General features: G+C 60.9%; 3 protein-coding genes across 4 annotated transcripts in view; 2 read left to right on the top strand and 1 right to left on the bottom strand.

Moving 5' to 3' along the window:
• Nucleotides 1-807: 807 nt before the first annotated feature.
• HES4 (hes family bHLH transcription factor 4) lies at nucleotides 808-2,386 on the bottom strand (the record flags this gene model as incomplete). The annotated part of the gene is made up of 3 exons (XM_082672642.1): nucleotides 808-1,831; nucleotides 1,920-2,007; nucleotides 2,096-2,386. The coding sequence occupies 3 exons, from the start codon at nucleotides 2,384-2,386 to the stop codon at nucleotides 1,446-1,448; spliced, it is 765 nt and encodes a 254-aa protein (XP_082528768.1). The 3' UTR covers nucleotides 808-1,445.
• Nucleotides 2,387-7,265: 4,879 nt separating this feature from the next.
• Nucleotides 7,266-14,030, top strand: ISG15 (ISG15 ubiquitin like modifier). Its single transcript, XM_082657728.1, has 3 exons — nucleotides 7,266-7,435; nucleotides 12,611-12,804; nucleotides 13,260-14,030. The coding sequence occupies exons 2-3, from the start codon at nucleotides 12,802-12,804 to the stop codon at nucleotides 13,893-13,895; spliced, it is 639 nt and encodes a 212-aa protein (XP_082513854.1). The 5' UTR covers nucleotides 7,266-7,435; nucleotides 12,611-12,801; the 3' UTR covers nucleotides 13,896-14,030.
• A 2,013-nt stretch (nucleotides 14,031-16,043) lies between these two features.
• The window catches only part of AGRN (agrin), a gene marked incomplete at its 5' end in the record, with an annotated part of 32,492 nt that continues 22,493 nt past the window's right edge, over nucleotides 16,044-26,042 (top strand). For both annotated transcript variants that reach the window (XM_082672893.1, XM_082672892.1), the window contains 2 exons: nucleotides 16,044-16,250; nucleotides 18,382-18,643. In XM_082672893.1, the coding sequence (XP_082529019.1) occupies nucleotides 16,044-16,250; nucleotides 18,382-18,643 (469 nt within the window). The remainder of the gene's footprint in view (nucleotides 16,251-18,381; nucleotides 18,644-26,042) is intronic.

Raw genomic sequence — 26,042 nt, 5'->3', positions numbered from 1 at the left:
CTTCTGAAATGGACCCTCTACAATTCTCCTGCTGGGAGGGCCTCCCAGGCTGGTCAGGAGCAACTGCCCCACAGTCCTGCTGGAGACCCGGCTCTCCCAGCCTCCCCAGGGCCTGTGTGCAGAGGGTGCGGCACCTGGCCTGCATGGCTGCAACTGTCCAGGACCACTGGCCTGGGCCCTGGACACTCAGGAAGACGCGCCAGGCAGCTAGAGGCCGGGGAGGAACTGGCTTGGTGGGACGTGGCAGGCCCTGCCGGGTGTGCACGGCTGAGTCCAGGAGGGCAGGTGAACCCTGCGCATGACACGGACACGGGAGCTGATGGGGCCACTGGAGGAGGGGCAGGCCAGCCCCGGCAGTGATTCACCCTCCTCCTCCGCGACGGTCCCTGGCCAGGCAGGCGGCCAACAACCATCAGGTGAACTTGGCTGTGGTTGGGAAACAGATCTTGCCTCAGCCTCAGCAGGGCTCAGGATGAGACACTGCAGTCCCAGCTGCGTGCCTTGGACCACCCCCTCACCGCACCCGGAGCACAGCCCCCAGCAGCAGCCTGGGGAGGCCTGGGACCACAGGACAGCGACTCTCGGGGTCGGGGGTGGGGGGCCATGCCCAACGCCGCCTAGGATCGCTGTATTGTAGGATGAACACACAGCCGGTGCTCAGGACGGATGCGTAGGCCGGACCAACGCCAGTTCCTTTGTACTGAAGTGGTACCTCCCCTCTCAGGGCAGGATGGGGCACACAGCAGGGCTGGGCTCTGGCAGGAGAAGAGCCCCAGCACCAAGTGCCCTTTGTCGGGCTGGCCCCCGTTCCCTGCCCCTGGGACTCAGATGCGCGCTCCTGCTGGCAGCCCTCTCCCGGGCAGACACTGGCCTGGGGCAGGCTCAACGCACGGGTGGGCACAGGCAGCTTTGTGCTCAGCCACAAGAAGGCAGGAGGTGGAACAGGCCAGAACCGAAGCTTCAGGGACAGTCAGCCCTCACCACAGCTCAGCACCAAGACAACAGTGTGAAAATACATGTCTCCACCTTCCAGGGTCCTCGCGAGTGAGAGTGGGAAACAACATGCCCAGTGATGCTGCGGGACCGCTTCCCAGCACGGAGAGACATTCTGGAAAAAGTGATGACTGGCCCCGTCCTGCCTGAGCCTCCCGAGGGACCTCTCACACACCCTCCCCCCCACTCCAAGGCGGGTCGCGGCTCCAGTGCAGTTAGATACAGGCAAACGCAAGGCCGGCCGAACGTCCGCGCCGGGCACCTGCGGGCCCAGGTGGGAGCAGAACCCCCGCGGCCCGCCCTGCCCGCTCGCTCGAAGACATCAGCCGACCCCGCTGCCGGGCCTCTGCCGGACTGGACCCTTCACGAAGACGACAAAACAAAGCTCCCGCCGCGGTCTCTGGAAATAAATATTTTCTGGCACAGTCTCAGCGGGTTCTGGGGCCGCGACCTCACCGCAGCCACGGCCTCCAGGGTGCGCCCCGGCCCTGAGCCGCGGCTCCGGGGGCGGCGAGGGGCTCCCCCGTCCGGCCCGGCAGGAAGGGCGGCGCCAAGACCGCCCTGGAGCGCGGCAAGGGGCAGGGGCCGTCGAAGGCTGGCGGCGGCGAGCGGCCCGCGTAAACCGCGGGCGCCAGAACTTCGGCGGCGGGGGCCGGTGGAAGCGGGCGGCGCAAGGGCCCCAGCCGGGCCAGGCAGGTCGCCAGATGGCCGAGCAGACGGGACCGCACGTCGGCCGGGACGCCCTCGCAGCCAGCCAGGAAGCGATTCACCTCGGCCAGACACTCGTGGAAGCCGGCGCGGTACTTGCCCAGGACTGCCGGGTCGGCGCGGAGGGCGGCTGCGGGGGCGGCAGGGGACAGGCGGTCGGGGCCCGCGGTGGCGGCGGCTCCGGCCCCAGAGCCCTCGCCGCCGACGCCCGCGCTCACCTGTCACCTGCACGCGCCGCAGGCTCTGCAGGTGCTTCACGGTCAGCTCCAGGATGTCCGCCTTCTCCAGCTTCGAGCGGCGGGAGCTCTGGGGGCGGGGCCGGTGTGGGCGGCTGGCAGCCCAGGAGAGCCGGGATTCCAGGCTCCCCGATCTCGCCCTCCCGCCCCCGACTCACCTCTTTCCTGAGGGCGTCCAGGAGGAGGCTCTGGAGCTGAGCGAGGCTCTCGTTGATGCGCGCTCGGCGCCGCTTCTCCATGACGGGCTTGGAGGACTGCGGGGCCGGCAGCGGCTGAGTCCCCCGGGCGTCAGCTCCCCTCTCCCCCCCGCTCCTGCCAACCGCGTCCGGCCGGGTCCCCACCTTCCGGTGCTCGGCCGCGCTCCGGGGCTGGTCCGGGGTCCGGCGGGCACCGGCCGGCGCTCCCGCCCGCGGCGAGGCCCTCAGCTTCCCCGGGGTGTCGGTAGGCATGGTGCGCCCCCGCGCCGCGCGGGGCCGAGGGCGGGCCGGACGCACGGCTTCCCGAGCCCCTCTCCCGCGGGTTCCAGGCTCCGGGACCGAGCGCGCGCTGCCAGCCGCCTGGCTATTTAAGGAAGCGCCGCCGCGGGGCGTGTGAATCCGGCTCCGCGTTCTTTCCCACACTCGCGCCAGCCAATGAGCCGCCGGCGCCGGGCAGCCCGCCCCCGGCCGCAGCCCCCGCCGGCTGTCAGTCACGCGTCCGCTCCCGGCCCACCGACCCCGCGGGCGACAAAGGCGAGCCGGGGCACCCCGCCCGCGCCCGCCTCTGGCGGCGCCGGGCCGAGGCGGGGAAGTCGCCGCGCCCGCTCCCCCGTTCCGAGCGGTGCGCCGGGAGGGGACCTCTCCGGGAGGGCGGAGGCGCGAGGCTCACCTTCCGGGCGAGCTGGGGCCGCGGGAAATCTGAAAGGAGAACTCGCGAGGGGAACCGGGTGAGGCGCCCCCGAGGAGCCGGCGAGCCTCGGCCCGCACGCCTCTGCTCTCCGCGGACCCAGCCGGGCCCTCGGGCCTCCGCGCGGCCTGCGAATCTGACCCCCGCCGGCTGCAGCACCTGCACGAGGCCCGTGACACAGTGGACGTGGAACACCAGCCACTGGGCAGGAGACAGGCTGGCCGGCCAAGGTCGTAGACAGGCAGAGTGGCATCACGGGACCAGTGAACGTGATGCCACAAGGCGGGCGGAGTGACGTCATCAGTCAGGCAGGATGACGTCATTGAACAGAATGTAAGGTGTCACTGGTCACGCTGGTGACGTCTCAGGGTTAAGGTCGATGATGACACAAGCCAGATGGGGTGATGTCATGGTCGCTGGTGATGTCACTCTCTTCCAGATTACCCAACAGTGAGCCAAGCACCAGCAAAGTAGGGCTCACAAAAAATGAGGGACACTTGTTAAAATTTTGTTTTTTAGTTCAAAGTGGCGTTGTGGGGAAAAAAGAGGGCTAAGCTTATTTTCGCGTTTGATGTTTTCATTCTGAATTCCCTTGCGCCAGCACTCTGGTCTTCTGAGTACTGAGGGTTCCAGCCCACTGTGGCCTGGCGGCCGTCTTGTCGGCATCGCACAGATGTCTCCTGAGGCCCACGGTAGACCCGGCCTGCCCTTGGGGCTGAGGAAGCGTCTCGCGGGTTCTAATCCGACGCGGGGGGCGACGGCAAACAAGCAATGTTATGTCGCAGTTGCCAGAGACAGAAAGAAATGGGTAGGTTGCTGGGGGAGAGGAAACCCCTCTTTCGACTGGGTGGTCCGGACGGCTTCTTTGCGGTGGGTTCCAGGAAAGAAGGCAGATCTGCAAGGTCCGGAGAGGAAGTGTCATGCCCAGGGTGGAAAGGGACCACAGGCCCGAGGGAGGAGGGGCAGGGGCAGGTGGGCGCGGGGCCTGGGAGAGTCGTGCTGGACTTTTCGGAGCAGCGGAGTGGGCCGACTGGCAGCTCGGAAGGGTCACCTCGGTCCTAGGCGTACCTAGTGGGTGGGGTCGCCGGCTGGCCCCTTACCCAACACCAGTTCCCGGGGTCCCAGCCCGGGGTCACGGTGTAGACGCCTTTTCTCCTTTCTGAGGCCAACCTAGTCTGGCCCTAGCCTCGCTCTCTGGAACCCCCCAATCCCACCCCCGGCGCGAAACCGACCTCTCAGCGGTCTGCGGGGGCGCCCGGGGCGGGGCGGGAGGCGGCTACACTGGGTGTGTCTGTGGGCTGTCGCCCCCGAGGCCAGGCCCCAGAGGCGCAGCCCCGGAGGAGCGTGTGGGGCGGGGAGCGTTGGGAAGCCGCGGGCGTCGGGCAGGAGCGGGCGGTGGGGACCCACCCAGAGCACAAAGCCCTGGGAGCGCTGACTGCCACGGCGCCGGGGTGGCTGGGACCAGCCCTGAGGGGGATGAGGCCGCGGGGGTCCTGGAGTCCCCACCCCGCCCCCATCCCCCCCGGCGGGCTGCGCGCAGGAGAGAAAGTCCGCGAGTGCCCCGCTGGGAAGCGTCGGCGGAGCCCCAGGCCGGCAGGCGGGGCGCTGGGACCCGGTCTGGGTGGGCTCGGCCCCCCACCCCCAGGAGACCACACAGGCAGGGGTTTCAGACCGCAAGGAGAGGCTCGAGGAGCCATGTTTGACCATGCTTTACCTGCTAGTGGTTAGACGGGTTCGCTTACCCTCCGGTACCTGTTTCCTCACCTGTAAAATGGGCTATCTTTTCATTTATCCCTGGGTTGTTGGGAAGATAAATGAGCTCCTATTCTGAAAACACGCAGCACATGTCAGCTTCAGTTGTTACTGCCTGGGGGAACAGACGCAGGCAGGGAGGAGCCACCTGGACTCACCTCGGCGATGTGCCCTTCTGCACCCTCTGCCCTCTGAGACGCCCCCTCCCCACCCAGGGTCTCCAGGGGCCTGTGTCTTGGCCTCCCAGCCCCAGCCCCAACAAGGAGACTTCACTAGCCCAGAACAAAGTGAGTTTCCCTGGGGTTGTCACCCACACCGTCTGTGTGGTCATGTCTCTGGGCCCTCCTACCTCTGGCCGTCCCCCCACCCCGCCTTTTACATCTGGGCTTGGATCTCTGGTAGGGCCACCGGGTCTCCTGGGGGTCGTAGGGGCTCCCTTGCTCTGGGCAAGGAGGGAGAGTCCTGGGCTGCAGTTGGGAAATAGTGCTGAGGAATACTGTGGAATATTGCATTTTCCAAAGATGGCTACAACAACATCTCCCACTCCAAATACCCTTATGGTGCACCTTGGTGAGATTTTGTGATGACATCGACCAGCAAAGACAGGGGCAGGGGTGAGATGTGAATTCTGAGGCTGGACCTTAAAAATGCCACACACGTTCACCTTGCTGTCTTGGGAAACCCGCTCTTGGAACCCGTTTGCCCCTCTGTGAGGAAGCCCAAACTGGCCCCATGGAGAGGCTCCCAAGGGGAGGCCATTGAGCCAGGAGCCCAGAAATCTCAGCTGCTGGACAGGTGATCCCAACCTGCTGCTTCAGAGCCCCCACCTCATGCCTTCCCAGCTGCTCCTGGGTGCTTTGTTCCAGCTCTTGATTCACAGAACAGGACAGTTGTTACTGTGATCTTTGGGGGTCATTTGTTACACAACAGTAGTAACTGGTATAACTAAGATGGCCCAAGCCCTGGATCTGTTCCTCCGCCCCTCCCCTCCCCCTCCCCCACCCCACTCCCCATCTTGTTCCTCCTTTTCTCCGGCAGGAAGAGAGGCGCCAGAGCCTGCAGGCCTGGCTGTGTCCAGCCCAAGCCCTGGATCTGGTCCTCCGCCCCTCCCCTCCCCCTCCCCCACCCCACTCCCCATCTTGTTCCTCCTTTTCTCCAGCAGGAAGCGATGCGCCGGAGCCTGCAGCCCTGGCTGTGTCCAGCTGACGATTTGAGTTGATTTTTGCAAGCCATCAAAGGCCAACTATTTGTCTTCCTAGATCCAGGCTTGAGTGGGCCAAGCCCCCGTTGGCTGGTGGTCCCAGGGGCATCTCCAGGGCCCACTGGTGGCCACCGGGTTTGGGGAGCAGGGGGCTGAGGCAGGAAAGTCAGTGGGGGAGTCTGTGTGGAAAGACGGGTGTATTTCCCAGGCCAGACACTGGGCTCCAGCCTTGGGTTGTGGGGGGAGGGATGGTCCTCTGCCTACCGTGACAGCGTTCCACACAACATCATTCAGACAGTGTCCCTTGGGGGTCTGCCACGTGCGATCTGTGAACACGTCCTTCCCAACCTCCAACATGGGGGTGGCACCTGCATTCCCACTCTGCCCCTCAGCATTCCACAGGCATATGAGCCCCAGAACATCAGAGACATCACAGACCACGCCCTCTGGCACCCCTTACCCTCCTGTTCCTTCCTCTTCTGCCAAGAGGCAACGGCCTGTGGACTCAGGCAGCCGGGACCAGAGTTGCCAAGTAACCAGGCTAGAACCATTGCAGGTCCTCTCCTGCAGCACGGGAGTTGGTCGCTGTGATGATAAAGTGGCAGAGGCCAGGGCTGGAGGAATCCAGCCTTCAGGCTAGAGATGAGGGAAGCAAATAGCCAGGACCCAGGCAGAAGCCAGGAGCACCAGGATGCCGACAACAAGCCTTGAGGTTCAAGGGCAGTCCCCACCCCTGTGACTGAGGGGGCGTCTTCCACCCTTACAGGTCATGAGACCAACGTACCTTCCCTCGGCCACCTGATGCCAGGTAGTGGGAGCATCCTCCCAACACCCAGTGCGTGACGGTACCTTCCCCGTGATCTGGGCGCCGTCAACATCTTTCTCCTGAATTGCGCGTTGACACCTCTCCACATTTGGGGAGCCATGTCCCCCAACTTCTGGGTGGTGACAGAATCTCCTTCCAACCCCTATCTGCCTGGCACGCTGCCTCCCTGTGGGCCCCCTGCCTCCCTGTGGGCCCCCGTGGGTGCTGCTTTTCTCTCCACTCTCCTTGGGCCGGCGCTCCTGGGGAGAGGTGAGCTTCCCTGTCCTTCCTGCTTGGCGCGTCCAGACCGGTGTCTTCTTCACCAAAAAAGCTCCAGCTTTGAAACCTCACTTTATTAACAGACCACCCCTTTCTTAACAGACCACACAGACTACAGTCGACCGAAACCTTCCTGAAGGGTTTACTCCTGGTTCCCTGTCACCTTCTCCAGACACTCCTGTCACAGTTTCTGGTGATTTCAAAATCCACACGGATGAGCCTCCAACTTTCTGGACTTCCTCGCCTCCATGGGGTGTCCTGGTGTAGCGTCAATAACTAAGCTCCGGATCCCAGGTGCTGGGTGTTGACTGTAGCTCTCAGTTTCCCACCCACCCTGGAGGCCCCACCCACCGGAAGCCCCGCCCACAGGGGCCAGGTCGGGGCTGGAGCCTGAGGCGGAAGGTCCAACGCCCTTCGGCTGCTGTTCCAACAGCGTCGCCTGGGGTCCTGCCTCCTCCCTCCACATCCCCATACCTTTCTCTCAGGTCCTGTCTCCCGCATGACCACTGGGATGTATACGCAGTAGCCTGGGCGAGAGGTGACTGTGCCCTGGACCAGGGTGCACAGGTGTACGTGGTGAGGACTGTGAACTTCTTGGGAGGGTTTCTTGCTGTTACTGCTGCTGTTTGATCATTGAAGGGCTTAAAAATAAAAGCAAGTGTGTTAAACATGATATAGATACTGTCTTAAAGGTTTAAGGAAGTTTAAGGTAGTTTGTAAATGAAACCAAATATTAACCAAAGACCCCTTTATAAGTGGCTGTTGTAATTTCATAAATAGGATATTCAGGCAGGTTTGTGACTAGAATTTATATATTTTGTGGTCATGTTATTAGGTGCATACAAATTTAAAATCTTTTTTTTTACCAATGAACTCAACCTTATATTGCTATGCAACCTTCTGTATCTAATAATGCTTTGACTGGCCCGAGGAAGGGGAACGCAATCAGACTCACAGGTTGCATCAGACCGAAACTTTCCAGACCACCCAGTTCCAGAAACTGACCTGGAGACTTTCAGGACCACCCGGTTCCAGGAACTGACCTGGGGACTTTCCACCCGGCCCAGCCTTCCCGCCTTTCGAGGGGCGGGACTAACGGTCCCCCAGGATACCCGAAAAGACCACCAAATAAGGAATAACCTGCGCCCTCCCGGATTCACCACACCCCTTTCCCTTCTTCCCCTATAAATTCTGCCCAAACCCTCGCCCGGGCGCGACTTCCCTGGCCCCTTTCACTGGGATCAGTGAACCTCGCCCGGGAGCGTTCCCAAATACAGCTTGCTTAAGCTCTCCTCTGTTTCTTGGTGCCGTTCCTTACAGTAAGATTTCTTTGTTAATCTGTTAATAAAATTGTTAATGTAGCCACATTGGCTTCCTTTTAGTTAACATTTACCTGGTAGGTTTATTTTCATCCTTTTACTTTCAGTTTCCCATATCCTTATATTTCAGATGATTCGTGTCTTCTGTAAGCCACATAAAATCAGATTATTTTTAACCAGGCTGACAACCCTGGTCATTTAGTCCCCCTGGATTTCAGACCTCTGCTCTGTAGAACTTTGAGGGAATCCATTTCTGTTGTTTTAAGCCACCAGTTTGTGGTGACTTAAAAGCCACCAAGACAGGGAGACACGTGCTTCCAGGTGCTATCACTTTGTCTGCCTAAAGCCTTTGTGTTTAGTTCCTCTTGTCAAAAGCAGGTGACAGGGCTTCCCTGGTGGCGCAGTGGTTGAGAGTCCGCCTGCAATGCAGGGGACACGGGTTCGTGCCCCGGTCTGGGAAGATCCCATACTGTGGATGGGCCCCTGAGCCATGGCCCCTGAGCCATGGCCGCTGAGCCTGCGCGTCCGGAGCCTGTGCTCTGCAACAGGAGCGGCCACAGCAGTGAGAGGCCCGTGTACCGCAAAAAAAAAAAAAAAAAAAAGCAGGTGACATTCAATGAAGTAACTAAAAGAAAATAAAGACTCTATTACTGTATGTCAGTATTAAGAAATTAGGAGACGTATGCCATGTTTTTGTTTTCTCTTTTTAAATTTTTAAATTTTTAATTTCTTTTTAAAAATTTTAAATTGTTGTATCTTTGCCATGTTTAATAATGGTCATCTGGGGACTTCCCTGGTGGTCCAGTGGTTAAGACTCCTAGCTCCCAATGCAGGGGGCATGGGTTCGATCCCTGGTCAGGAAACTAAGATCCCGCATGCCGCACCGCATGGCCAAAAACAAAAACAAAAAGAAAATAATGGTCATCTGAAGGAGATTGAGAGATTTTCACATTCTGTATTCTTTGTTATGTTTCTGGTTTTCTTTTTATAATACTAATATTATTTATGCAAGGAATGCGTCGAGATAGAAACTTAAAATAATATAAAGAAACAAGTTTTTAAACTTTTGTGCATGTTAACAACTTTGGTGCCATATGAGATTATTTTGGGGGAGGGGAGGTGGAATGATTAATTCATATGCAAAACAATTTGTTTTTTTCCAGTCTTTTACTTATTTAATTTTTTATTTATTTGATTTTTTTTTTTTTTTTTTTTTTGCGGTACGCGGGCCTCTCACTGTTGTGGCCTCTCCCGTTGCGGAGCACAGGCTCCGGACGCGCAGGTCCAGCGGCCATGGCTCACGGGCCCAGCCGCTCCGCGGCATGTGGGATCCTCCTGGACCGGGGCACGAACCCGTGTTCCCTGCATCGGCAGGCGGACTCTCAACCACTGCGCCACCAGGGAAGCCTTCTTTATTTGATTTTTAATGTATTTTAAAGTATTTATTTTTAAGTATTTATTTTAATTTTATTTATTTACTTACTTATTTATTTTTGCTGTGCCATGCAGCATGTGAGATCTTAATTCCCTGACCAGGGACTGAACCCATGCCCCCTGCAGTGGAAGCCTGAAGTACTAACCAGTGGACCACCAGGGAATTCCCTAAGTATTTATTTTTACTTTTAGCTAACATATGCCTGTGATATGCTGTTTGTGATAGTAAAAACTTGGGAATAACGTACATATTCAACAATATGGGACTGGTTAACTAAATTACACTGTATTCTATGATGGACTCATTATACTATGGGCAACATATACAGCCATGAAAACAACTTGCATGAAAGTATCTGTTCATATGGAAAAATGTCTGTGAGTTACTTGTGAATGAAGCACTTTAGAAAATGGTGAGAGCAGCATGCGGGTTTCTTTGTTTTCCGTTTTCTCTTACGGAGGTGAAGTCCCTGTGCCTTAACCACTTTGAGGGCTATAATTCAATGGCATTTAGTACATTTAGTGCAACCATCACCTCTATCTAGTTCCAAAGCATTTTATCATTCCCAAAGGAGGCCTTGTCTCCATGAAGCAGTCACTCCCATGCCCCCTGGCCCCCAGCCCCTGGCAATCACTTTTTTTTTTTTTTTTTTTTTTTTGCGGTACGCGGGCCTGTCACTGCTGTGGCCTCTCCCGTTGCGGAGCACAGGCTCCGGACGCGCAGGCTCAGCGGCCGTGGCTCATGGGCCCAGCTGCTCTGCGGCACGTGGGATCTTCCCGGACCGGGGCACAAACCCGTGTCCCCTGCATCGGCAGGCGGACTCTCAACCACTGCGCCACCAGGGAAGCCCTAATTATTTTCTTCTTTAACTTTTTTTTTGGCTGCGTTGGGTCGTTGTTGCTGCGCGCAGGCTTTCTCTCTAGTTGCGGCGAGCAGGGGCTACTCTTTGTTGCGGTGCGCGGGCTTCTCATTGTGGTGGCTCCTCTTGTTGCGGAGCACTGGCTCTAGGCACGTGGGCTCAGTAGTTGTGGTACACGGGCTTAGTTGCCCCTCGGCATGTGGGGTCTTCCCCGGAACAGGGCTCAACCCCATGTCCCCCGCATTGGCAGGTGGATTCTTAACCACTGCACCACCAGGGAAGTTCCTTGTGGACATTTCGTATCAGTAGAATCACACAATATGTGACTTTTTGTGTCTGGCTTCTTTCACTGAGCATCATGTTTTCAAGGTTCATTCACATTGTAGCCTGCGTCAGTGCTTCATTCCTTTTTATGGCTAATATTCCATTACAAGGATGGACCACACTTTGTCTATGCATCCACGTGCTGATGGTGTTTGCTCCCCCAGTTTCTACCATTCATCTCCTGTGAATAGAGCTACTGTTAACATTTGTGTGCAAGCATTTCTCTGAACACCTGTTTGGAGTTCTCTCGAGCATATCCCTAGGAGTGGAATTGCTGGGTCACGTGAAAATTCTGTTTAACCTTTTGAGGAATGACTAGACTGTTTTCCACAGTGACTTCACCATTTCACATTCCCATCAGCAATGTATGAGAGTTCCATTTTTTCTACATCTTCACCAACACTTGTTATTATTCCCTTTTTAATTATTATAGTTGTGCTAACAGGTGTGACATAGTATCTCACTGTGGTTTTCTTTTTTTTAATAAATTTATTTATTTATTTATTTATTTATCTTTGGCTGTGTTGGGTCTTGGTTGCTGCGCGTAGGCTTTCTCTAGTTGCGGCGAGCAGGGGCTACTCTTCGTTGCGGTGAGGGGGCTTCTATTGCAGTGGCTTCTCTTGTTGCGGAGCACGGGCTCTAGGCGCACAGGCTTCAGTAGTTGTGGCATGCAGGCTCAGCAGTTGTGGCTCACGGGCTCTAGAGCACAGGATCAGTAGTTGTGGCACACGGGCTTAGTTGCTCCGCGGCATGTGGGATCTTCCCGGACCAGGGCTTGAACCCGTGTCCCCTGCATTGACAGGTGGATTCTTAACCACCGCACCACCAGGGAAGTCCCTCACTGTGGTTTTGATGTGCATTTCCCTAGTGACCAATGATGTTGACCATCTTTTCATGTGGTTGTTGGCCATTTATATATTTTCTATTTTAAAATGTCTATTTAAGTCTTTTGCCCAACTTTTAACTGAGTTGTTTATCTTTTTGTTGTTGAGTTGTAAAAGTTCCTTATATATTATGGATACTAGACCCTTATCGGACATGTGATTTGCAAATATTTTCTACCATTTTGTGTATAGTTTTTTTTTTTCACTTTGTCAATAGTGTCCAGGAGTTCATTTTTGTAGAAAATAAGATACATATCTTTCATTGAAACAATGAGAACAGGGACTTCCGTGGTGGCGCAGTGGTTAAGAATCCGCCTGCCAATGCAGGGGACGCGGGTTCAACCCCTGGTCCGGGAAGATCCCACGTGTCGCGGAGCAAATAAGCCTGCATGCCGCAACTAGCCCGCACGCCTAGAGCCCGTGCTCCGCAACAAGAGAAGCCACTGCAATGAGAAGCCTACGCACAGCAACAAAGAGTAGCCCCCCCCACTGCAACTAGAGAAAGCCCGTGCACAACAACGAAGACCCAAGCAGCCATTAATTGATTGATTGATTGATTGATTGATTAATTAAAAAACAATCTGAACAAATATTGTCATAAACAAATGGAGGTTATCTCTGGGTAGTTTAGATTGTCACTATTTTATGTTATTTCTGAATTAACCCTGGCAATGATTTCCGAGTTTACTAATTTTGCAGATTGGTAAATGGAAAGTGAAAGTTTCCAATTGTTCGCTCATGTTATGATGTGTGTACGTCTTGCAAAGGACCCGAGGTGTTGGACATGCAGGGGGTTTCTGAACACACACCCCTGGAGGCGGGATGCTGTCACAGTCCCCAGGCCCCGCTGGCCAGGTGGAAAGCCCCAGCCCACCCCTGCCTCAGTTCCTTGTCATCGTCATTCTGTTTTGTTTCTGCTATTCACTCCAGGGCCCGCCTTGGGAAAAGGAAACCGAAACTGAAGCTGAATTCGGCTACTGTGTGGCTGGCTCCCCGACACCGCCCTCTGACGTGGTTGCTCAGGCTTTAAAAGGGCTGAGCTGCCACAGCTGGAGAAGAGCTGAGAGCGGAGAGGCAGCCAACCAGTGCTTGCAGAGGACCTGGCGCCAGGGCCCACAGCCATGGTGAGGCGGGTTAGACAAGTGGGGCAGGTGGGCTCGTACCCCTCCCCCGGTGGCATCTCCCAGGGGCGGAACACCTACATGTGCAAGGCAGGCAGAGCTGCTCAGAACCCCCAGGTTCTTAAGCATGAGGGGAGGGACAGGGCTCCTTCTGACAGCAGGGTCTGGGTCCTCAGAGGTGGGTTCTGCCCAGTGGGCAACCCTGAGATCCCTTGGGATCAGCACAGGGGGGCGTCTTAGCAGGTGAAGGGAGGCAACATGATGGTTGTGGGTGGTGACTATTCTAGAAACGCCCGCATGCACTCTCCAGCACCTGGCGTCCCCCTCCTGGTGGGAGGGGAGGCTGGAGAGGAGGGGGCAGCATCACGGGGTCTAGCAGCTTGCCCCACTGCCAGTGTCACGCGTGCAGTGCTCCCAGAACTGGTGCCAGGGTCTCTGAGCCTGTGTGATGCCCACAGGGTAGGAACCTGAAGGTGAAGATGCTCGGGGGCCAGGAGATCCTGGTGCCCCTGAGGGACTCCATGCTGTCATCCGAGCTGAAGCAGCAGATCACCCAGCAGATCGGCGTGCCCGCCTTCCAGCAGCTCCTGGTCCACCAGGACACTCGCAAGGTGCTGCAGGATGGGGTGCCCCTGGTCTGCCAGGGCCTGGGCCCCGACAGCACCGTCCTGCTGATGGTGCAGAGCTGCAAAGACCCCCTGAGCATCCTGGTGAGGAATAACAAGGGTCGCAGCAGCACCTACGTGGTCCGGCTGACGCAGAGGGTGGCCGAGCTCAAGCTGCAAGTGTGCCAAAAGGAGCACGTGCAAGCCGACCAGTTCTGGCTGAGCTTCGAGGGGAAGCCCATGGAGGACGCGCACCAGCTGGGGGAGTACGGCCTCACCACCATGTGCACCGTGTTCATGAATCTGCGCCTGCGGGGGGGCGGGGCAGGGCCAGGAGGGCCGCGGGGAGGGCGCCCCACTGAGCACCAGGAATACAGCTGTAGCACCCTCTGTAGCACCATTCTGCACCCTTCTGGTGAGATTGGGGGAGGGGTGGAGGAGGGAGTGGTAAGAGGGGACCCAGGGTCGCTGGGGGAATCAGCAGGCTAGGGTGGCCAAGTTAAGGGACAAGCCTAGTGGGATCAAAATGGTGACCTCCGCCTGCCCCCAGAGAAACTGAAGGTGTGTCCCCACATCTTTGGGAAATTAACTTCTAGAGAAATAAAAAGAGGCATATCTGCTGGAGCCTATCGCTGTCTTCACATTGAGCCATGGTCAGCCCCTGCCTGCACAACTGGTCCCCACTCCTCACATCTGGGTCAGCAGGTAGCACAGGGAGGGGAAGGCCTGGCGAGGTCCCAAAGGCCACAAGGCGAGTGTCCCTGGAGGCGGTGAGTCCGTAGGGCCTGCCTGGGCCGGTTGTGAGGGAGGCTTCCCCACACCAGCTGGGGTCTGGGGGCCTCTTGACCCTCCAGGAACCATCAGCCTACACTGTCCAGCCTGCATTGGTCTGGGGAAAAGTGGTGACAGGGCCTTGGGCACTCACATCACCATCAGGGCGAGCTGCTGAATCAGCAAATACGCCCTCCTTCAGGGTTCAGTTCATGAAGGGGCCACAGCCGGTCGGTGAGGGGGTACCTGGGCTAGGGGTTCCTCCCATCCACGTGGAGGAGTGTGCCCCAGATGGGGGCACCTAATTTGGCAAAACTACAGCCACTTGCACAGCGGATGCATTTTCTGTGCCAGTTTTCCACATGAGCCACTCGGGAGCCAGGCTGAGTCAGCCTTAGACACGGGGGGGTGCGGGGGCATAGAACGTACACCTCTCTGGGCCAAAGCCTACGACTCTGGGGACACTCAGTCCGCAGCCTTCAGGCTCTTCAGTGGCGTTTGGCTGCAGACCCAGAAGCCCCCTTTCTGGTCGTGGGGGTCCGTATCTGAGCTGGGGGACCCCCAGGTCTGGCTTGCCTGTGACAAATATGTGTAGACATGCAGGTGGGGGGGGGGAGGGCTCCTGGCTCCAACCTCATTTCCTGGGCCCCCAACCTCACCTCTTTGTCGTACTGTAACTTAACAAGTGTAAGCACACGCCCTCGGTGCCACCCTCCTTTCATGAACCCCCCCCACCAGGGTCTAGGCGACGTAGGGTCCCCCGAGGGGCCTCTGCTGCTGCTCACCCTTCATTGCCTCCAGCTCAGAGGTCCGTGGCTGGCGTGGGTGAGGGGATGTGCGGCAGACCCGGCCCTGGAGGGACAGAGGGATCTCCTCTCCCTCCCCACCCCCACCATCTTCAGCTAGGTCGGGGTCTAATCTGGACCCTCTGGGTTCTCGGTTTACCCGCCTGGACCCTGTGGGAATGTCTGGAGAAGCGCCTTGGGGGAGCTGGGGAGGGGGCGTGGCTGGCCGTCCACCGCAGACGCAATCGCCGCCTCGGACAGCAGGGGGAGCCCGCAGCCCTGCAGAGGGGCCGGAGCTGACCCGGGACCGGGAGGTGGGCGGGTCTGCGCTCCGTTGCGACCAATCGCCGCAGCCCCCGGCCCGCATTGGTCCCGGCAGGCCGGGGGTCCCGGGCCGGCCGAGCTTCCGTCCCCAGTTCCAGCGAGGGGCTGGGGTCCCCCGTCAGGTTCCTCCTGCCGGGGGAGGGGCACAGCCCTGCAGGGCTCGAGGGGCGGCGGGGCCCCGGATCTGGCAGCCCCTCCCCGCGGCCGGGGAGCCCCCGCCGCCCCAGCCCCGGCGCAGCCTGGAGCCCCTTGGAAGTCCCGTCACGTCGCTTCCAGATTATGCATTAACCCGATTTCAGCCGCATTTCCTGGCGGGGGTGGGGAACGTCCGCGCAGGCGGGGGAGGGGCGTCCGTGGGGGTGCGCCGCAGCAGGGAGAGCACCCTCGATCCCGCCCTGCCCCCGCCCCTCGGCCGGGCCAGGCCCATCACCCACATTGGCCCGACCCAGACTGGCCCTCTCCCTCCCCCAGCCAGGCCTCCGCCCGGCGCCGCCGTCCCGGCGCTTTGTTCGCGGCCGCCGCGGGTCGCAGGGCGCCGGGCGGGCCGGGGGCGGGCGCGGGCGGGCCGGGGCGGGGGGGGGGGGGGGAGGAGGGAAGGGGGTGGTGCTGCCCCCGGTCCCGCCCCCGGCCCGCCCCCGCGCCGCCCGCGCTCCCGCCGCCTCCCAGGAGCTGCGTCCCGTCCTGTCCAGTCCAGTCCCTGGCGCGGCCCGGCCCGTGAGCTTGCTCCGGCCGCCTTCCGCCGTCCTCCGCCCGCGCCATGGCCAGCCTGCGGCCGTCCGGCCAGGCTCCTCTGCAGCCACTGCTGCTGCTCCTGGTGGTGGCCGCGCGCGCCCTGCCCGGCGCCGACGGGACGTGCCCCGAACGCGCGCTGGAGAGGCGGGAGGAGGAGGCGAACGTGGTGCTCACCGGCACCGTGGAGGAGATCCTCAACGTGGACCCGGTGCAGCACACGTACTCGTGCAAGGTGGGCCCCCGCGTGACCCCCGGGACCCTGAGCCCCCTTCGGACCGTCCTGGAAGCCTGGGTTGGGGGCCTCTCCCCCGCGATCCCGGCCCCCTAGCCCGGAGGTCCTGCCATCGCGACGCCGGCCGCCCCGCTGAGACCCCCGCCCCGGGCCGTGGGAACGAGCCCCAGACGCTCCGCAGCGCCCGCGCCCGCTCCCTTGGCGACCGCCAACCCCCGCGTGGGGCGCCGGGTCTGGGAAAACTCGCGAGCGCTGGAGGGAAAGTTCTTGCGGTGCCGCTGCCATCCCGCCTCGCGGTGCCCAGGCCCCGGAGACCTGATCGTGTCTGCCCCTTCAACCCAAGCCCCCTCCCTTACTGGAAACAAGTGCGCCTCCCCCCAGGGAGAATGTTCCGCTACCGCACCCCCTACCCACCGGCCAAAGAAAAGGAACAGGGACGAGGGGAGGTGACGCTTTCTGCTTGGGGTGGAGGTGGGGTTTTGGCCTGTGGTCAGTGCTGTCGCTCCCCCCCAGAGGCGAGAAGGGGTGGTCAGGAGAGAGTGGAGGGGTGCACATCTTATCTCCCAACCCCAGGGCTCCTGGTGGGGCATGCTGCAGTGATGGGTTTGGGGGCCGGAGCAGAGAAGTGGGCGGGGCCGTTGCTGAGCCTCAAGTGTCGGGGTGCAGGGCAGGTGCCCCATCCTGCTCCTGAGAGACCTGAATCTCCCCCGGCCACAGGGAGGGAGAACTTGCCTGGCCTCTCCTTCAGTTGGATCTGGGAGCCCCCTGGGATAGGTCTAGTGGGGTTTTTCCCACAATCTGTTCCTAGGGAGGGCTCAAGGGACCCAGGGCCCTGCCCCCCTCTGGCCCCTAAAACCACCTCCCCGACCAGAAATCGGATCATTCCTCTTCCGTGGAGATGGGGAGGGGTGGCAGCTTCTTTCAGCCTGGCCTGTGCGGGCTACAGCTGGGATCCCCCGCCGGGCCCCCTCCCCTCCACCACCGCCAGGGCACTTTGCCAAGTCCCTGCAGGATTTTCCCGACTTCCTCCCCGCTGCTCCTGGGTGTGGCTGGGGTGAGGGGAGGCGATGAAAGCCACCCAGCCCTCCCCTGCTAGCTGTCGTCCTTCTAGAGCCTACTGTGTGTCTAGGGGTGGGGGGGCGGGAGTTGGCCAAGGCTCCCCCACCTCCCCATGGCCACTGGAGGGTGGAGGGAGTCCCTGCAGATTTCTCAGACCCGAGGCTCCCAGCAGGGGCAGGCAGGTGGACGGGCCACCATTGTCTTTCATTCCCCATTCTGGAAGTCCTGGCTCCCCAGAGCTCCCGAGGAAAGGGGTGTCTTCCCAGGTGCAGCATGCATGGGCACGTATCCCCATGGACCTTTTCCTTTAGGACCGCCTGTTCTGACTGCAGCCCTCCTCCCCCCACCCCCAGCAGGCCGTGGGCGTCCCAGGGCCTGGTTTGTCAGAGCACGTACCCTCAGGGCCCCAAGAGCAGAGTGGGGAGGGTGGGGCTGCCCTGTGCTGCCCAGGCTTGATTTTGAGGTTCACAGGCTGCCTTGACCGCACGCACTGTAGGAGCCTTGCAGGAGGAGGGCGTTTCACCTGCCGGGGGGCATGGTGTCTTTGCCCACCCACAGGGCTGCATGGAGCCCAGCTGGCCCAGAGCCCTGAGCTCAGAGCTCATCACCCTGAAACTTCATCATCCACCTTAGCTGTTCCTGGCTCTGCCCATACAGAATGGCCGGAACAGTGGGTGGGACGATAGGGAGAGTGGGGCACGGAAGGCAGGCACCCCAGCCGGCTGGGTCCCCTTCCCGTAACCAGCCTGAGCCGAGAAGGACGTTGTTGGAATTGGGGTGGCTGGGGGTTGGGGGGCTGCTTCTGTTTGCAGGCCAGGTGTCCTAGTGTGTGACACACACGGGTGGGCAGTGGCATCCATCGTGTGTGTGCCTCCCTGCAGCTTCCTCCTGGGGGGCTGACCCAAAGATCTCCACACATCTGCCCAGGGTTTGGGTCTATCTACTCTGGACATCTGGCCTGAGCAAGTGAGGTGGGAAGAGAGGAAGAAGCCCAGGTGTCAGCCTCTGCGGCCACCCCTCCCCAGTGGGAAGAGGACCACTGACACCTGCGCACCCCCCGTGTCCACCCCAGGTTCGGGTCTGGCGGTACTTGAAGGGCAAAGATGTGGTGGCCCAGGAGAGCCTGCTGGACGGAGGCAACAAGGTGGTGATTGGCGGCTTCGGAGACCCCCTCATCTGTGACAACCAGGTGTCCACTGGGGACACCAGGATCTTCTTTGTGAACCCAGCCCCGCCGTACCTGTGGCCGGCCCACAAGAATGAGCTGATGCTCAACTCCAGCCTCATGCGCATCACCCTGCGGAACCTGGAGGAGGTGGAACACTGCGTGGAAGGTGCGTGAAGGGGCAGAGCAGGGGAGGCACCGTGGGGGCAGGAGAGAGTTTGCTGGCGGCGAGAGCACTTGGCATCTCGTGGTGCAACCTCCTTTTCTGAGTCCCAGCTCCCTGGCTTCCCAGCCGTCTCAGCTCCAATCTCTGATATAAGCAGCGCTCCCCACCCTGGCCCTGGAGATGCCACCACTTTTTGTCTTGGAGCCAAGCGAGTCCCAGCCCTGCAAAGGGACAGGCCTCCTCTCTCTTCCCCTCCCCCTCCGTAGTTCTGCACGCCCCTTCCTGGAGTTCCCTGTTCTAGGAGAGAGGCTGGGACCAGGTGAATGAACATCAGTTGTTTGTGTTCTGCAGAAGCCCAAACATCTGTTTAGACAGGGCCCAGATGTTGAGCAAACCCGTTGGGGTGGGGCTTAAGGGTTGTGCTGGAGGTGGGGCTACCCCACCATGTGTTCCAAGAGGCCTGTCATTTCTGGGAGGGGCAGTTATGTGGAGTGGGCTGCTTCCAGAGTTTGAGTGGGTGTGGGATCCCCTCACAGAGGTACAGAACCTCTCCTTGTCTGCCCTCCCCATGCGTCCGTTCTGAATGGCCCAAGAGCATCCCTCCCTCACCCCAGCCTCCGAGAGGTGAGCAGGAATCACACGACCAGGGCTCACCCACCCACCTCAGCCCAGGCGAATCCCAGCTGGGGGCTGAGATCCATGGCTGAGGAACGTAGCAGGGAGAACATAGGAACTGCCTGTCGCCCTCACATCCTGTCTGTCCCCTCATGGCTGCCTGGGAAGGGATGTACCGGAGAGGGCGGAGAGAGGAGAGAATGCTTCCTCCCAGGGCAGTGGGAAGGGTCCTTGACTTCCTGTCCTGGGAAGGTGACCCTGTCCCTCTGATTTGCTCTGTTGGCCAGCAGGGAAGTTCCATCTTCCACCCAACTTACTGCTGTGGTGCTGGCTTGGCTTTTGCGGGGTCCTGGGTGGTGGACTGTGCAGGGCGAGGGGCAGGACCTGAAGTGGGGAGCCCTGTAGCATCCTGCGCGGCCTGTAGTCCATTGCTCCTGGGGCTGTGTCCAGGGTCCCAGCCTGCAACGTCATACAGCGAGGCCGGCGGGGCTGTGTCACTGGTCCCTTGCATCACCAGCTTAGCTGAGGAGGTCCCAGCATGGCCCTCCCACCAGGTGAGGACTGGAGACCCTGGCCCTGCTCTGGAAGCTTGTGGTCTAGGGAAGAGATGGGAGGGTGGCATGGAGATGGGGCAGGCTGTGGGGTGTGATGCCCAGTTTTGAAAGATGAGTTGGGGGCTAAGGAGAGGGTCAGGGCACAGAGAGCCGCCATTTCTGCAAGATCAAGAAGGCACATCACTAACTCTGCAGCTGGACGGGTCCAGCCTGAGGGTCCACGACTCGGTAACTGAGCCCTTCTGTGGGGTCAGAGGGCATGTGGCAGGAGGGCCACCCCAGGCAGAACAAGATTTGCCGTCTTGCCAGATCCTGCTCTACCCAGGCCAGGCCCTGGTTCCGGATACATCAGGCTGGGCAGAGGGACACCTGGAAAGGAGGGCCCACAGGGAGAGCTCCCAGCGAGACTTCACCTTCTGTGTGCCGGCTGCCCAGGATAGGGACCGGGCTAGGCCCCCAGCTCCAGTTGGGCCGGTGGGGGAGGGTGGTGCTGGGACCCGCAGGCCAGTGGGTAGCAATGGGGTGAGCACCCAGAAGGGGCCGAGGCCACCAGAGTCTTCTGGGGTGGGCCTGCCAGGAGGAGGGTCTTGGGGAAGGAGGTTCATGGAGAGAAAAGGAAAGGAAGTAGCCTTGACTGTAGCTTGGAGCCTTGTGGTAGAGCCAGGGTGGAGGGGAAGCCCCCAGGGAGGGGAGGGGCCCAGAGTGAGAAGCTTGCGGTCCACTGCAAGGGGCCAGGGAGCCCTGGAAGTTTTGAGCCCATGACACGGATCCCTTCTTTGGAAGCAAACCGGGGCACCTTGAGGAGCAGGGGCTGCGGGCAGGGTGGGTGCATCCCAGGGACCCCAGTTAGATGGGGGTGCCTCCCCCTTGAGCCTCCCGAAGGCCTGAGGCAAAAGGCCCCCTGGAGCTGGGGCCGGGCTTGGGGAAGAGACAGTCCTCTCCCCACCTGCCCCAGCAAGGTGCGGCTGGGAGGAGGGCCCGCCTTCCACTCTGTGGGAGATAAGGGCCTCAAACCCCACTCCAGGCTCTCCAGGGAGACAAGGCTTCACCCTAGTGGGGGGTTAGGGTTAGGGATGGACAGGGCTTGAACTAAGATGACCCCTCCCTGTCTGATTCTGACCCTGTTCTGTTCCTGGGAGCCCACAGCTGCCCCTGCCCCACAGGGCCCAGAGTGAAGGCCACTGATTTGTGGAGGTGACCCCAAGACCACCCAAGACCCCTGTCTCTAACACACCTCTCCCCGGCCCCCAAAAGGCCCACAGCCGCGAAGGTCAGGGGCACATCCTGCCAGGCCCACCTCCCTGGATGCCCCCAGCTCATCCCCACCTGGGCCCCAGCTCTACTGGGACTACCTTCCTCAGTTTCTCCCCCAGGGCCTGCAGGGTCTTCCTGGCTCTGGGCCCCTTCCCCAGCCTCCAGCCCCCAGGAAGCTCCTCCCCAATCCTCCGCCTGGGGAGCCACATTCCGAGCATAACTGAGACAGGTATGTGTCCCTCCCTCTGCGCCACCTGTGGGTGAGGGAGAGGATGCTCTGCTTCAGAGCAGCCTCTTCAGGAAGGAGCCCCTCGCCCCCTGCTTTGTCAGGGAAGTGGCCTGGCCTCTTCCAGTGCCAGCCGCCCGCGCACCATGAGCCTGCCCAGGCTGGAAGCTGAGCAGGCATCTCCTCCAGCCTTCAGCCACTTTGCCCTGGTCTGGGCAGCACCCATACACTCCCACCACCCTCCCCTCCCCCACCTTATGAAGACTGGTCCTGGGGCCCCCTGAAGCCCCTAGGAGGGATGCAGGCCTGGGGCCCTTCCCCAGGCCTTTCCCTGCCCACTAGGAGCCAGGAGCAGAGAAAGGAAGTGTTGTCTGCCCTCTCCAGGTCTGGCACAGGGACAGGGTCGGTGAGTCTGGCTGTGGCCCAGCTCAGCCCTGCCCAGCCCTGAAGCCCGGGGTCCTGGCGGCCATGGCCTAGCCTGGCCAGCCTGATTCCAGTGAGCACCCTCCCTCCCTTCCTCCCTGCCAGGCCAGCCTTCTAGGGCCTTTGGGAAGGCAGTCCTATGTAGCTCAGGCTGGAGAGGTGCTGGGTCCCGGGCCAGCCTGGCACTGGTGCAGGCGCTATGGCCTCGGAGCTGGATGTGGACTGCAGACACCCCCAGACAGGGACTGGCTCTCCCTGAAGCAGGGCGGGGGCAGGTAGAAGTCCAGAGGGAGTTTCCTGGGCGGGCTCCCTCTGCTGTCTGGCACTTAGCTTCTGTACCCCCAAGTCCTCTGAGCCTGTCCTACTCCCGCCACATTCCTCCCTGAGGTGGGAGGTGGCTGCTTCCTGTCCCTGTTTCCCTCTTCCAGACTGTAGGTTCTCACCCCACCCCTCCAGACCCGCCTAGCGCCCTCGGCCCCTCCCCCAGGCAGGCCCAGGCTGGAGGCTGCCCGCCCAGGCTTTCTCCTTCCTTCCAGCAGCCAGGGGTGGGGCATCAGCTCAGGTGGGGTGTGACCGCCCCCCCCACCCCGCCCGCCTGTCCTCTTCCCACCTGGGGGTCCGTGGTAGATAGTCAGCGCTAGAATGGACCTGTGCCGGCTTTGTCTTCCCCTGGGCCCACGGTGGGCTGGCTGGTGTCCTCCCTGGGGCAGCCCCAGGGGGCTTGGGTGGGGGGCTGCTCCTGAAACCAAAGGCCTTTGGATCCAGTCCCTTCACTGCGCCAGACTGAGCTAGTGGAAACAGCTCTTGGCTTTTTCCAGACCCCACCCCATCCCCCTGCTCCACACCCAGAGAACAGCCCTGGTCTCCATTCTCCCCTGCAGATTGGAAATGCAAAAAAAAAAGTTGTTTTGAAACTGTCCTCCCCTCTCCTGCTGTCTATACTGGCCTCCCCCAGGGTGCTGGACAGAGTGGATTCCGGTGGGGCCTGCCTGTGCCCTTACAGCATCTCTGGGGGTGCTGGGACCCACGTGCACAGAGGAGAAATTAGATTCACCTGGTCAGGGCTAGCTGGCCCAGGTGTGGGGCTACAGCCCCCTGCCCCGCCAGTCCTACAGGCTGAGGTGGGGGGAGTGTAGAGGGTGGCATGGGGCTGCCAGGTAAGGTTAGCAGGGGAGTGGGCCCAGACTTCAGGGCCGTGGATCTAGCCAGAGGTCACTCTCACCATCACCCTGCTACAGTCAGGCCAGCTCAGCCTCCTCCAGCCTGCTTTGCTTCCTTCCTAAATGGTTAATTCTCCCCAGCCCCCTGAGAAGCAAAGCCTGCCCCCACCCCCATCACCACAGGAAGGTGGAAAACAGCTGCAGAAACAGGCCTCTCTCCTGCCCCTGCACCTGCCCCAGCCCTTTGCCTCCACCTGCAGGCTCCAGGCCAACTGCCCTCCCTCCCCCCACAAGTTCTACCCTTGCCTAGAGGCCTGGGGCGGGGGGCGGGGGGGATGAAAGCTGGGCTCCGTCTCCTGTCCTGCTCTGCTGGCCCCAGCCGCCCCCCCACCATTGAGATAGGTGAACCATGGCTCCCCACACAGGCCCCCAAGGCCCAGCCGGGCTGGGGGCTGCAGGCACAATCACTGAAATAGCCCCAGTAACCCCTGACACCCCAGAGTCCCAGAGAGTGCCCGCCTCTCATTGAAGAGCAACAGGGATCTCAGAAATGAGACAGCACCCTAGTGACAAGCACTCTGGTGACACTGATGCAGCTCATCAGAGGGCACTGTGCCCCCACGGGCTACACTGGGGCTCAGGAGGGATCACGTTCCAGTCCCAGGCTGCGGCTGGGAGCCGGGCAGGGGTGACTAGGCCTCTGGTGGAGTTTCCAGTGGGGAGGGAAGCTCCCCTAGAAGGGGCCTCTCCCCCCAGAGCAGATCCTGAGAACTTCCTCTGAGGAAGGCCCCCTGCCAGGGGCTGCTTACAGCTGGACCTGGGAAGGGGAAGATGGCCCCTCCCACTCCCCTCCCCACCAGGGCATAGAGGCATGGGAGGGGCCGGCTCTGTGTCCTCCCAGGCAGCCTGCTGTTAACAGCTGTGTGACCTGCACGTGTGCCTGCAGCCTCAGGTGTACCAACCGGCACACGATTCTGATTGAAACCCCAGCTGGGCTGTGGTTCCTGCCACCCTTGGATCAGCCTGGGGAGGGGACCCTGCAGGTCCTCTGCCAGCAGGCTGGTAGCAGGCAACCTTGGCTTGTGTCCCTGGGGGCCTGGGAACAGGGCTCCAGCCCTCTGCCCTCATATGGCTCCCATCTCCTGCCTGCTGCCCCAGTGTCCAGCTATGCCCTCCTCCCACCCACCCCGTTCCCGGCCGAGGTCTGGGCCCCGCCTCCTGTGGGCTCTGCCTCTGGGTTTTTCAATGCCAGAGATGGAAGGACTGTGGTAGGGACAGGAAGAGTCTCTGGGGCCACTTGGATTCCCTGTCCCATCTCGTACCTGCCGGACCCTGAGTCTGGCACTGTTAGGGGTTAGGTGTGGCAAGTCAGGAGAGGCTGGTCTGCCTCTGGCCTGAGGTGGGCCTGAAGCTTCCCTGCCCCTCCCATTGGCAGCTACCTCTGGGCCGCCCCGCGCTGGCCCCGGCAGAAGCAGGCAGCCTGTCCCTCTGGCCACAGACGCGGGCTTCCCGTGTACATTAGGGCGAAATAAGAGCACAGCATCTGGGCCAGACTGTGGCCTGTCCCTGACCCACCAGTGGGGAGCAATGTACGTCCACTTCTCTCCCTGGAGGGGAGGCGGTGAGGGTCGCTAGGGTCCATTTGAGAATCCATCCGTGGGTTCCTTCCTCAGCCACCCGTCCACCACGGCCCAGCAGCAGATCCTCACAGGGCCGCTGGAAGGGCTGCCGCTGCCACCTGCACAGGGCCCTTCAAGGTTCTGGACGGGCTTTCCAAGGAGACCAGGTGTGGCTGTGTGTTGAGGAGCGAAGGCCAAGGGGGAAGGGTATTCCGGGCAGGAAAGGCAGCACAACAAGGTCTGAGATGCAGGGAACAGCAGGCAGTCCCTGTGGCTTGGCTGCGGGGTGGGACAAGGCAGCTGTGGGCGTGGTGCGGGCCAGAGAGCTACAGCCCACGGGCTGGAAGAGGGGGACCCTCCTCTCTGAGCAGGAGCCTTCCCACCTGACGCTGCGCCTTGGCTGCTGGTCCCGGTCACCCTCCCCCACGGGAGAAACTCCGCCTGCACCCTGGCTGCGTCTGCAATCTCCTGGTCTTCCGTCTTTGCGGCTCTCTCCTGTCTGGCCGGTCTCTCTGCCCCTTTGTCCCCTGACTTTCTGGTTCCAGTAGGTGTGTCTGTCTGTCACTCCTCTTCATCTTGACATCCAGCCGGTCAGTACCTCCAGGAAGCACCGTCCCGCAACTCAGACCGTTGTGCTGGACTGTGCATCCCTCACTGCCTGGCGTGGCCCTCAGCAGGACACAGGGTCTCCACTCACCAGGCACTGACCACACGTGGGTGCCACCCTGGCTCTTCCAGCTTTCTCTTTCCTCCCGGAGATGGGCAGGGCCTGGCCAAAAAGGTGGATTTGGGGCTGTCCTGGAGGGGAGGGACCGAAGGCATGGATCAGCTCCACCGCGGCCCCCTTTTCTGCAGGTGCCTACCGCCCCCCTCCTCTGTTCGTCTGGCGCCCCCTGGTGGCTTCAGTCTATGTCTTGGCAGGTGTCCAGGCCCTGGACTGGGCTCCCTCCTCCCAGCGTTCCCCAGGCCGGAGGACCTGCCCATGGCCCCTGTCGCCCTGAGGCCTCACCAGCCTGGCCCCTCCTGGCCTCCTGCAGCCTCCTGAGCCCGTTCTCCCCTGGGCCTCTGTAGTTGCCTCTGTCCGGAGGTGCAAACCCCTCTCCCCATCCTTCGGGTCTCTGTACAGATAACCCCCCCACCCCCACCCCCGACCCTCCGACCTCTAGTGCTCTCTCTGTCACAGGGTAACCCCCCAGGGTGCAGAAATCCGACCCGACTCGGGACACACCTCCTGCACTGCGCCTACCCCCGGAGGAGCTCAGACGGGCTGCTGAGGGAGGCTGGGCCCCGGGCAGGGTGAAGGCTGAGTAATGAGGGAGGAGGGAAGCCAGGGGTCAGCGGCCGCAGCTGCCGTCCAAGCCGCCAGCGGTCGCCACCCTACGAGCTGGCCCTGCTGAGCCCCGTCCCCAAACTCTCACTCAATCCCACCGCCCGGCGGCGCCGGCTAACCGGCAGAGTGTGGGCCCTGCCCGCGGGGCTGGTGGGTGGGCACACAGCCAGCGGACTCAAACCTGGGCGCCTCCCGGCCTCGGCCTCACCTGAGGCGGCGAT

This window comes from Grampus griseus (assembly GCF_964374135.1).
Source record: "Grampus griseus genome assembly, chromosome: 1".
Taxonomy (NCBI): Eukaryota; Metazoa; Chordata; class Mammalia; order Artiodactyla; family Delphinidae; genus Grampus; species Grampus griseus.
This window is presented reverse-complemented; position numbering and strand designations above follow the sequence as displayed.